The 12,566-nt window shown below is 32.3% G+C and overlaps 1 protein-coding gene across 1 annotated transcript in view; it reads right to left on the bottom strand.

Moving 5' to 3' along the window:
• Positions 1-10,746, bottom strand: part of LOC110034095 (DNA (cytosine-5)-methyltransferase 1-like) — a 16,208-nt gene extending 5,462 nt beyond the window's left edge. The window contains exons 1-15 of the mRNA XM_020738357.1: positions 9,856-10,746; positions 9,505-9,545; positions 9,261-9,357; positions 7,937-8,044; positions 7,726-7,845; positions 7,521-7,620; positions 7,255-7,421; positions 7,068-7,133; positions 2,582-2,824; positions 2,250-2,308; positions 2,122-2,188; positions 1,685-2,014; positions 1,540-1,608; positions 1,385-1,471; positions 1,215-1,302 (exon numbers count right to left, since the gene is read on the bottom strand). Coding sequence (XP_020594016.1) covers positions 1,215-1,302; positions 1,385-1,471; positions 1,540-1,608; positions 1,685-2,014; positions 2,122-2,188; positions 2,250-2,308; positions 2,582-2,824; positions 7,068-7,133; positions 7,255-7,421; positions 7,521-7,620; positions 7,726-7,845; positions 7,937-8,044; positions 9,261-9,357; positions 9,505-9,545; positions 9,856-10,650 — 2,437 coding nt within the window. The 5' untranslated portion in view covers positions 10,651-10,746. The remainder of the gene's footprint in view (positions 1-1,214; positions 1,303-1,384; positions 1,472-1,539; positions 1,609-1,684; positions 2,015-2,121; positions 2,189-2,249; positions 2,309-2,581; positions 2,825-7,067; positions 7,134-7,254; positions 7,422-7,520; positions 7,621-7,725; positions 7,846-7,936; positions 8,045-9,260; positions 9,358-9,504; positions 9,546-9,855) is intronic.
• Between the last annotated feature and the right edge of the window lie 1,820 nt (positions 10,747-12,566).

Here is a 12,566-nt window from a genome sequence, read left to right as displayed (position 1 = left end):
CGTGTTCGACTCGTTAAGCAAACGAGCCGAACACGAACACACCTTTTGAGCTCGAAATATAAACGAGCTGAGCATGGCTCGCTCGTGTTTCGCTCGTTTACACCCCTATATATACTACATCAACAGGTATATCTATAAATCTTGCAACACTCTGTGACAAACTACAATCTATGTGGCTCATAACTCTCACAACACCTAACTCCAATCTATGCAGCCCACGAATGTTATGACATAACAAAACTATAAACTCTGCAACTAACTGATACTCCTAAGACAATCATCTACAATTCACATGACAAACTACTATCATGACTTTCAACTACAACCTCTACGACAAACTAACACTACAACCTCTACGACAAACTAACACTACAACCACCATCTACAAACTTCAAGCTGAATTATTCCCTTCAAAGCAATCCACTACAGCATTCACATCCCATTATGACTATTATTGATAAAATACAAATTCCCATCTTCCTAAATACAAGAGAAAAATGAAGAATGAATCTTTGTATTCACAATTATATAACGGATTGCTTCAATTGAGTGGGCCCCGTTGCTTTTTCCAAATTCTAGAGTTATACAAGTAAAAGTCGATGTGTCTCCTTCTACCACTCTTTTAGTTTCTAAGTGGGCGTTGTACTTTTGCGAACAAAATAATCACTCTACAACCACAATGATGGCACGTGTTATATATATATATATATATATATATATATATATATATAGGAGGAGAGAGAGGGAGAGAAGAATTATAGCATTACATTAAGAATTCTTTGCTCATCACCTTGTTCATGCTTGAGCACAAGCTACAAATATATGATAACTTCAATGCAAACATAACAAAGTTATACTGAAATATACGAAAGTACAGAATATGAATATGGTAAATCAACTTAAAGCTCAAATAATTTTATAAAATGAAATAAAAACATCTCACTGAAGTTTCATATGCAATACTGCAACAAGAAAAAAACCAAAACAAAACCAAAAAGAGGAAAAAAAAAGAACTAGCTAAGATGTCATAGGGCTAAAAAAAGAGCACTATGCATATAAAAAATTGTAGAAAAACAATCACATGTATCTGATGGATGAAAGTGGCTAACATCCTTCTTCATTACAACTATATAAAAGATTGCAAAAACATATAGAGGGAAGAGATGAGTTAGTATTGATTTTCATGCAGATCTTTTTTAAACCTTTTGATATACCTGATAAAGTTAGACGAATAGAATATTGAAAGTCAGTTTTTGGAGGTTCTCCATAAGGCATCTCGTCTCTCCCTTCGTTATTTTCAACCTAAAGGATGTTCAACAAACTATTTACTAAAGAAGCAAGAACAGCATAGCAAAAACTTTGCAGACCAAACAGCATTGCATACTTTCGGTAAATCTGAAATAGCATCTCCGAGTAACAAGGCCTTCAGTAGCTCTACTTTCTGATTTTCATTATAAGCAACAACGTTTTCCTAAACAAATAGAAACTCCTTTGAGCACCTAGTGCAAAAAAGTTGAAATGTCATATGACATATTTTACCTCAAATTTTACTGGAGCTCCACCTCGTACAAGCACATCATGTGTAGGTAAAGGAAATTGTGGAATAACCTAGATATGATAATGAAGTTTAATACAAGTAAATTTATAATTTCTCAGAATAAAATTGAACGAGTACAAAAAATACCTCAGCGGGTCGAGCACCCCACAGAAATACTCTCATCCGAAATTGTGGAAGACCATAACAACCAGCAGCCATTATGCCCAATCTAGCTTGATAATTCATTTGCACCAGTTTGCTTAAAGCAAACCTTCCAAGAAATCCTTCAGCAAACTTCAGAATATCCACAACATTCTCCATCAAAACATACTTTGGTTTCAGGAAATCCACAATCTCCATATATACCGCCATTTGTTGATTTCTAACATCGGCTAGAGGATTATTAGAATCTCTAAATCTGTTAAATCCACTAATACCTTGGCAAGGAGGACCGCCACAAATAATATCAACAACTCCCTGTAAAGCAAAAAAGAAAAAATAAAATTATTTTTAAGGAGATAAAAAATATGGCTTCAAGCGGAAAAAAAACGTGAAAAGGAAATAAAACATCAAGAAAAACTCACAGGCAAAGGAAGTATGTTGTTTTGATATCCTTTTCGGACAAATCGTTCAATCCTCTCAGAACATTTCCTATATGATTGAAGAATAATTAAAAACAAATAAAGATCTTTGATAAAAATAAATGCTGTACCTTAGGCCGCTAATTGGCTCCCATGTATCTTCATTTGGACCATAACCTTTCCACCGTACCTATAAGAAAAGGTGTATTACATTATTTAGAAATTAAAATGGCGGTATTTGATGTAATATGAAAGTTTGGGTGGTACAAATATAAAAAGTAAAGTTTGTGTTTGATATAAAGATACATAGGAATTGGGTGTGGCGCATGTAAATGCCCAGAAAATAAATTGCAAAAATAATTAACAAAAAATATTGGAATCAATTTAGCTATATTATAATGCCTAATACATGCTACAAATAATGACATGTTATAAACACCATTCCAAGAATCATATACATTACCTTAAACATCAATTCCTTTTTTCCAATATTATTGGGATCTCCATAGCAAATATCAACAAAATGATCAACTTCAAACTCTCCTTTGGGCAAAGGAGATGAATCATCACTGTTGCTTTCATCATCAAGATCATCTATTTCTTTATTTAGCTTTGGTGGATCATTGACATCCAACGAAAACTTTTCACATAGCTTCTTCCATTCTCTAACAAGAGTAAGAAAATCCTCCGCCTTTTCATTTCGAACCTACAAGTTCAATAGATAAATTATAGGACTAAATCAGAAAGGATTTTATTAATTAAAATTGATTCTTTTTCTAAGATTTTACAAAACTAATAAAAGCCAAGGTAGTACAAGAGCCAATTCTTCATTGACGAATTTTTTATTAACGCAATCATCTTATAGAAGAAATTAGCAATTCAGAATAATTGAACCATCTTCCATGGTATCAAAAGTCATGCTTCTCCAAAACCTTCAATGCACAGAGGGGGGGGAAACTAACTTAATCAATCATCCAAACTCTAATTTTAGCAAGAATATCATTGGCATAATGTACTTCAGCCAGAGTAGCCTCACAATACTAAGAATACATATACCTAACTAAAAATCACTTACATTAACACTGAAAAGCAAAAATTTCAAATTTCTAAGGGTATTTGAATGATCAAATGTTCTCCAAATTTTGTATGCTTATAGATAAACATCTGGAGGTGAAAATATACACTCCATGTTTCATTGAAAATCAAAATTTGCAATATGCTTTTCAATGTTTAGTAACAGTCAAGATAATAGATATTTTATTTCAAGATATTAAAGTTGTCCTGTTATTGCAAGTGCATTACTTGTATGTAATTTTATATTGATATAATTATACCTTAAACACATTAACGTAAGTTAATTACATGCTAGTACATGATAAATCCTCCCCTTTATTGGTTGTGGCATTACCTATTGCCTTTTCATTTTTACATCAATTAACAACAAGTACCTGTGGATTTAAGTCATGAAACTTACTCGTTTGCAAGTTTTTCTTATAAGAAATGATACTAGAGTAATTGGTGGAGCACCACCATATGAACCAACATTTCAACCCCAAAGTTTGTTCGATGTATTTTGAGCTATATATTAATTCTACTTATCCTTGTATTTGGTTTAGATAAATTTATAAATTTTGTTATTTCAATTCCTTTTTATTTCTTGTTGTTTCTTAAAATTTGATGTAATCTTAATAAAGACTATATTGATGAAGAAATTATTATTTACCTTCCATTGTTTAATTTATTCAAGCTATTATAATTACTTGTATATATAAACATTCACTCAAGAATACAAAACAAATTTTAAGAAATAATCGAACTTGAAACTTATTTAAAGAGTTGAAATCAACATTCATTATGTCATGTGTTGAAGAGTGTACTACTAGGGCTATCAAAAAGTCTGTCATTCGCAAACAGCTCATGTTCAACTCACTAAGAAGCTTGTGTTTGATTCATTCATTAAACAAATGAGTCAAATAAGAACAACCTTTTTGAGCTTGATATATAAACAAGTCAGACACAAACTAGATTTCGTTTGATAGAGTTCAACTAATTTTGGCTTGAATTAAGTAAATAAAAAATAAATAATATTTAAAAATAAAACAATTTATCTTTAATATGATATCAAAGATTTAATTTGTATAATTATAAAAATAAAATTTAGGTGTTAGATACATAAATACATAAGAATTGCATGATATGTTTGCAATGCCCCTCATTTAGGTGTTGGATGTGAAAATATATAATAATTGGGGCATGTATGTGACGCATCAAGGGAGTCAAAGAGAGGGAGAGGAAACGAGAAGTTAGGAAACAAAAGAGTACTTTTTCTATAAACTAACATGAGACTAAGACAAGATGGAGAGAAATCACAACAGAAGTAGACCTTAACAACTTAAGGAGAGGATCAATTAACACGTACAAAGACAGTAGGATTGACGAGAGCAAGCTAAAACTTCTCCATAGTAGAAGGTGGCGACTTCAACTGACAACGATGTGTGTGATCGTTGAATAGGGAGAGACGTGATGCTAAGGCTCAACAGGGATGACAACTTCTGATTGAAACTGATAGAAAAAGTGATAAAGTCATATATTTTTGAGGTGAGTACTCATATTCTATGTTATGTCAATATTTTGCTTCTTTTCTCCACTAAATGCACTTACTAGTATTGTTATATTTATAATATTGCATACCCATGATTTATAATTCTATTGAATTTTGTATATGTTGTTGGAGTGACATGTATATTAAATATTGTTCAAATTATCATAGATATTGATTTATGTATAAATATATTGATTGTTATACAGATGAAAGAAATGACCATTAATAGATCATATTTGTTATAGAATATTTTCATGTGCATATCTGATTATGATAGAGTTTACCCCTTTATAATAATATTGGGGGGAATACAAAATACATGTGCAGGTAAATATAAAAGGGTATTAATGTTGAAGTATCTTAATTGATATAACTTTTAAATGATGTTCTTGTGATTGTTTACAGACGTAGAATGATATAAAAATATTATTGATATAGTTAAACCCACTGAATATATATCATAAGTGATCATCTTCATGAACTATTAAATGTTTTATACTAATTTATTAAAAGTATAATTGGCATGCATATTATTTTTAACTTGAATTATTATAGTTTAGAAATGAGTATTTATTGATTTTGATTAGCTCACTATTGTTTTAAACTAAATTTTAAGATATAACTAATTAATTAAAAAATGAGTAATAGAAAAGAAAATATTTATAAAAGATACGAACAATCGATAATGAAGTAAACTTAAATACATTGCTTTAATTTATTTTCTTTAATTACTCTTTCATTTGTTAAATGTTAATTATATAAAATCTTAATTTCTATAGTCCAACAGTTTGTTCTCGCATTGGTTAATTCCAAGTTTCGGGTCGGGTTGTGAAAACATATGTAAATGTCTCTCATATTTTTCAACCATGCCTACCTCGCCACATTTTTTCAGCATTTAGATGTAAGGTATGAAAATACATATAAATTGGGTAGTTTGTATGTAAATGCCATAGAAATCATTCCTCTATCGCCTGCCCCGCTTAGTCTATAGTTAGCCCCACTTCAAGAGAAACCGAAAGAGTACAATATTTATGTTGGATAAATACCAAAACAAAGCATAGAAGTTCAAAACTTTTCGGGCTTTGTAGTTAAAGATTTATTATATATAAAATGTTTTAAAATAAAAAAAAAATTAAAACTCAATATTATTATTTTCATTTATTAAACTTAAATAAATCATGAATCAAGCCAAATGCAACTTATCTTAAATAATTAAATTATGAATCGAGTTGAATATGAATGCATTATTCGCGAGACATTTTGAAAGAGTTGAACACAAAAACAAAACAAAATTAATGAGTAGAGCACGACAAGCCATGGGCTCGCTCAAGCTCAGCCTGTTTACACCCCTATGTACTACTTTTTTGAACTCTAGGTGTGACATCATGTGAGTTTATAAACCTTTGAAGAAACTCCTAAAAACATAATGAGATTATTATGGCAAAGAACTCACCCTCAACATCATCTTCAATTTTCTAATTACTTTGTCGGTAATTGCTTCAAACCCTCTACAAGTTAGATTATCTAAAAGTTTATTGTTGTTCCATTTCTTTACCAATTATAAGCTCAATGGTCAATTAATATTGCTAGAGCAAACATCATATCTACAAGATTTCTTATTATCAAGCTATTAAATCAATAGTAGATGCACCTTATTTAAGCTTATTATAATAATCAATTGTATTATCAATTTCATTCATTGATGTTGCCCCACTGTCCTGTAAGCTAGCATATAATTCGCATTTGCTTGCTATCAAGACACCATTAGTTTTTCAAAAAATAAAAAAATAAAAAAAGACTATTTCAGGAACAAGAAGCATATTACTTGATATTTTGATCCTTTAATGGCATAAAATAGAATGAGGCATTTAAAAGATTCAGAAGTCCATTCATTCCACCTATTCTCAAGAGAGTATAATCTCTACTATTTAAACAGTTTATTGTGAAATTCTTTCTCGCCAACAAATGGCATATAATGGTGCGAGTAAAAACTCTTATAAAATAGTAAAATTTCACTTTATTCAACATTTGACATAATCAACTGTTAAGAAACTATGGCTGATGCAGACAAGGGATGTGACAAATAATTTGTCATAACTAGTAAAGCACACTGTTGATTCAGATTTTAGATATCTTTGGACAATCAATACAAAAGTTGAGACTTTAACGGAGAATGGACAAGAATAACAGACACTTTATGTAATGCAAGTTATATCAAAAGAACATTATTATGAAAAAAACTGCTAAAATATGGTCTCTATAAATTTCATCGAATATAAAAAAGTTGCACCATTAAAAATAGAAAACAATAACTTAAAGAAATAAAAAATTAACACTCAATGCATACCTTGGTTTTAGGATGGTTCAAACTTAAACTTTGGCATGCAAAGGAGTTCAAATCTACCGCCCATGTCTATATTAGGCAAATTTTAAGAAAAAACAAAAGTTTAATATAAATTCAAAGAAACTAACATAGAAATTTTTTTTTTCTTCTTTTTTTTTCTAACCAATCTAAGTCAATGATTCTGGCTTACAGTGAGAAGATTAACCCCAGCGAGGTTGGCACCTTGGCATAGGCCAGTGGACATTGCGCCGCAACCAGAGTACAAATCAAGCAATGTGGCATTCATTTTTGGAGCTTCATGTTCACAATTTCCATCACTCAATGAAGTTGACAAGGAGCTAACATCACTTTTATCATCTAATGAATACAAAGGGACAAACTGATCAAAATTATAACATTAAAAAAAAAGCAAATTCAACATTTAAAATATATATAAAAGAAAAGTCCATGAGTTACCCTTAGGTAAATTGGCAAAAGTGGAATAGGCAGTTGAATAAGACATATCATAGTAATAATCACACTCCGGAATTTCCTTTGCTTTAGTAGTCAAAGAAATCTAGCAATAAAATTATCTCAAAAAATAAAGTTAAATAAAAAGTAAAAACATATCTAAATATAAAGACATGTAAATATTATTTTCATTAAGTTATTAATTTATTACATTGGATGCAATCCGAACAATAGTAATCTTTGCAACAATGCAATCTAAATCATTATCATTTTGATCTTCAGATAAAAAGACTCTTCGTTCATCATGATCTTTGGAATGATAACTTATTACCTGCATAAAACAAATCCAAACAAAAAAATTAACTATTATTGCTAGCCAACTCACAAAATAGCATAGATTTTGCATGCAATCGACAACTTACTGTATCTACAGCTCTATAAAACCATTGAGCTCTAAAATAAAGTTTCCCATCGAGAGTTTCAAAAAATTCAATTATTCGTCCAATAAAGTTTGGTTCGCCATCTCCAGCCTAGAAAGACAATAAATTTGAAAATGTTATGAACACATTATTACCATGTATGCGTGTTCATTCCACATTGAATATACAGATAATAATCTTGAATAATAGCATAAAGTCTCGTTACCCAATTGTCAACATGAATATAAACCTAATTATTGAACAATTTAAAAAAGGAAATGTATAAAACCTAGTTTTTTTAGTAAAAGAAAACTCTCCAAGCAAAATTTGGTTTCTAATGTGTATGATAAGGGCACCAAGTTATATTATATACTCGGAATAATTATAGTCTGAAATAGAAAAAGGAAAAGAGAACAAAAGTAAATTCAATGAGTAACTTGATTCTTAACGTTAATTATATCATTGGTTTATCAAAAAATATGAATTCATTTGTGTTTAAAAATAGAACTACTTCTTTAAATAACTAATATCCTCAATATAGTTGATTAGAGACTTATTACAACTAAATATCAATGATAAAATTAACAAATAAAATAAATTTTAAAACTCAAATCGTGTTAATACTCACCCAAACACATATATATAAAAATATAAGTATTAGTATTAATAATTCTTTTAAAGCCATAGATACACAAATATATCATAAGAACAAGTGAATGATCGTACAATAAATAAATAGGTTATAAAATCATTTTTGGTTTCAAGACAAATTGCAAAAATAAAAGAATAAATAAAAAAATACAGCAGAAGATTATTTTTTTCTATGGAATTACTTTATTTGTTGACATTTTTAAAAATTTGTGAGATTATATTAGAATAGCATGTTAGTAAGCGATTGATACAAACAATTGAAACTACAAATAAAGACAGTCAGAGCTATATTAAATACTACACGCTGCAAAAACAATATTGAAGTGTTGTCTACATGTCTATTTATTTTAAAAAGCAAACAAACCAGATAACTATTAATTGCTTGCAGCATAAAATGCCGAAGTAAAAATCAGCAAACCAAATAATACATAATGAACTTATAACAGGGATGATTTTCATATAAAGGTCTACAAAATAACACAAAAAATAAAAAAAAAGGAAAAATTAAAAAAAACATTGAATTTTACATTGATGTGTATGTGATCATTGAGGCTGTAACATAAATATCAAAGAAAAACCAAATAAAACGCAATGAACTTCTAACAGGGAGTATTTCATACAAAAATCTCGAAGAAGACTATATAATAATGGAAAATAAAAAGCCGTTGAGTTTTACCTTTACGTGCACATGGTCATTAAGGCTGTAGGTAATCACATCAACCATCGCCTGGGAATAATGGCATCTTGCTTTGATGGGCTCATCGTCTTCACCACTGTCATGACAGACAATTTTAATGTTTGAGGTTAAGGATGATCAAGGTTCAAAAAAAAAAACGAGCTTTGCTGCCATAGCAATTAACAAATAGAGGACTGATACAATATAGAATAACGAATCGACATTGTAATGCTAGGAAGCTTACTTTTTGGAGATCGACGAAGATATAGACCTCCGCCCACCATTCTGCACTAAGAAAGAATAATTATTAGAATAGATGCAACGCCCCTTGATGAATTTTCATTTCAACATTTTAAAATCACGTATTTAGATTAAAAAAAAATCAATTGTTTGAATTTTCTATCTGCCCAATTCTTTACCCTCTTTGGGGCTGTTTGGCAGCAAGTAGAATTTGCTTTCTTTAGCTCATGAAATTCATTCATTCATTAACGCGAGTGGCATCACACAAATACAGATTGTTTCATATTTTTAATGAGATAAGTAAATCCATTTAACGGTTTTTTCTCTGCATTATAGGTGTCATATCAGTGCTAACCTTTTTCGTGTATCTTTCTGGCCACCTGCTTTGAGCTTTATCAAGAGGAATTGGATCTCCAATAAAGCAACAAACTGATTCCTCATCGTCATCAATCACCAAAGGTTTCTTAGGAGAAGCTCCTTTCTTCTGCTTAGAAGAACTCTCCACTGGTTCTGCACGCGCCTCTAGATTTTCCTCTTCTTTTATCCCATCCTGTTTCAAATCTTTGTTTTCTACCTTTAACGGTTGCTTGACAGAAGCTCGTTTCTTCTTATTAGAAGAGCTCGACACTGGCTGTTTACACGCTACTACATCTTTCTCTTGCTTTATCTCTTCTTGCCCCGGATCCTCGAGCTCAATTTTCATGTTGTGCTTAGCAGATGCCCCTTTCTTCTTCTTTGAAGAGCTCTGCACTGGTTCACACACCTCTTGATCATTATCCTCATTCATTCCGTCGTGTTCCGCAGCTTTACGAGTCACCTTTACAGGTTTCCTAGCAGAGGCCTCTTTCGTTTTCTTCTTCGAGGAATTAGAAGCTGCTTTTTCACACGCCTCCAGATCTTTCTCCTCTTTCACTTCTTCCACATCAATTTTTGATCTGCTTGGAGCGGACCCCTTCATCTTCTTCCGTGATGGGCTACTAGTCTCCAGAGCCTCGTCATTGAAACCATTTTCCTTCTCCGGCGTCGGCGACCTCCTCTTCCTCCGGGAGGTTGGCAGTGCTGAGGAGGACGACGAGGATTCGACCGCCGGCTGCTCATCAACAACATTTTTCTGCTGACGAGTGCACCGCTGCGGCGTGCCCTTAGCCATGGAAGCTGAGGGGACCTTGCGATGTTAATCAGAGAAGCTGGGGAGACTGGCAGGTGCTAGGGTTTTGCAGCTAAACCTGTTGATGAGTTCTTTCTTTTTATGCGACGGACTGATAGAAATAAAAATAATTTAAAAAAATTCAATTTGAAATTTCGGAATGTGTTAAGGGGGCGGGAAACTTTGTTTTTGGGGACTTGAGTCGATTTTAATTCGCGCCAGAGGAAAATTTGCCGAATAAGACCTTTTTTTTTTCTATTATTGCCTATGGAGATTTAGGGTCTGTTTGGGGCAGCTTATAAGTGCGGGCGGCGTTTTCAAAATGTCGCCGTACTGTTTGGTTCGCGCGTTTCGTCAGCTTATCCAAAATTGTGTTTGGGTTTTTACACTAAACGCAGGACACGGGTTGACCCCTGCAGCCGGCCTGCGGGCCGCGTTTCAGAATAAGCAGCTTATCTTAACCCTATATTATTTACTATTTATTTCTATCGAGTTCAAATACTATTTTTTAATATTCATTACATGAAATATTTTCATGGTTTAAAGGGATTATTACGTCCTTTTGAAGTCATTAATGAAGTTGCATAAACTTGGCATTAAAGATATCATAATGAATTAAACTAAGGAGATTATTTTTGTGGGAATATTATCATTGATGAGTGAATAAGATATTTCATCATCTAGCACGAATTTTGATATATTTTTTAAATAAAAATATATTTGTTTGAATTACAAATTATTTGGAGCTCTAGTTTTCGAAACATTAGAATCAAATTAATCGTCTCAACAATGACAACCCAACCATACAGAAATTGGTCTAATATGTCTTCAAATAAGACTGGTCAATGAACACTATATAGAATGAACTTTAATTTTGACGTACATATGTTCAAATTGAGCGTCAAATAAGCTCAGCATCATTTAATTCATATGTTATTAAGACTCTCCAATCATAAAAGAATCGCTTTTGATAAAAAAGAATCAACATGTCTCATGTAATAGAGTAATTATGGAAGTTATTGGTTGAATGAAGAATGAAATTTGCATTCTCCCCTCCTTTGTGGGCATATTTATAGGTAAAATAAATAAAAAAATTTAAATTTCCAGTGGTTTGAGGCTTTGCAGGCTCGCACGTGCACCCAAATGCTATTTTACGCGCAAGCAATATCACTTGCAACGAAGCACATCCAACACTTTGAGCGGGGCGGTCCAAGGTCGACCCGATTCCCTTCAATCTAGCACGTTATCATTTCTCGGCCAGAATCGGCCCTACAGCCTAATGGATAATTGCTCAGCCCGACTTGGCCCTACAGCCTAATGGATGGAAAACACAATGGATGAAATCATGCTACCAGGATTTGACCTCCCTCCAAAATCTCCTCATTTACTTGGTCATCTCACTCACCCTCACATAAAACAAGTAAATTTTACTTGTATTTGCACTCTTCTCCACCTCTTACTGGATGCGCTCTTGAATTTCATGGAGTTCCCCAAAAGTTCACACACCTTTCCAAAAGAAGAATAATTAATTGAAGCCATCAGATTGCTCAAACATTCCAAAAACTCACCAGGGCTAACTATGTGGCGCCAAGGCGTTGGATGTAGGCACGACAGCGCTAGGTGTAGCTGTTGGGCTTTGTGGATTCAAATCGTTGGAATATAGCATCAAACACCGTGATGTTGGGGATGGTGATGTTGTGATGCTAGAGTCAGGCGCAGTAGCGCTTGTAAGTTGGCACCGAACTATTTGTTTGAAAGGTTCCTTTATCATGCACCAAGTGTCGTCCCGGGGCACTGTGGCGCTTGAATAATCCTTTGCCTCTTTGATGCTCCCAAAATCCCAAATCTAAACTTGTATACTGCAAATAACACTATATATACCCAAAAATAAACACGAAAATGATACATGGAAAGGGCAC

Source organism: Phalaenopsis equestris, unplaced genomic scaffold (genome assembly GCF_001263595.1).
Source record: "Phalaenopsis equestris unplaced genomic scaffold, ASM126359v1 Scaffold001343, whole genome shotgun sequence".
NCBI lineage: Eukaryota > Viridiplantae > Streptophyta > Magnoliopsida > Asparagales > Orchidaceae > Phalaenopsis > Phalaenopsis equestris.
The sequence above is the reverse complement of the archived record's forward strand: the minus strand, read 5'-3'. Positions and strand labels throughout refer to the sequence as shown.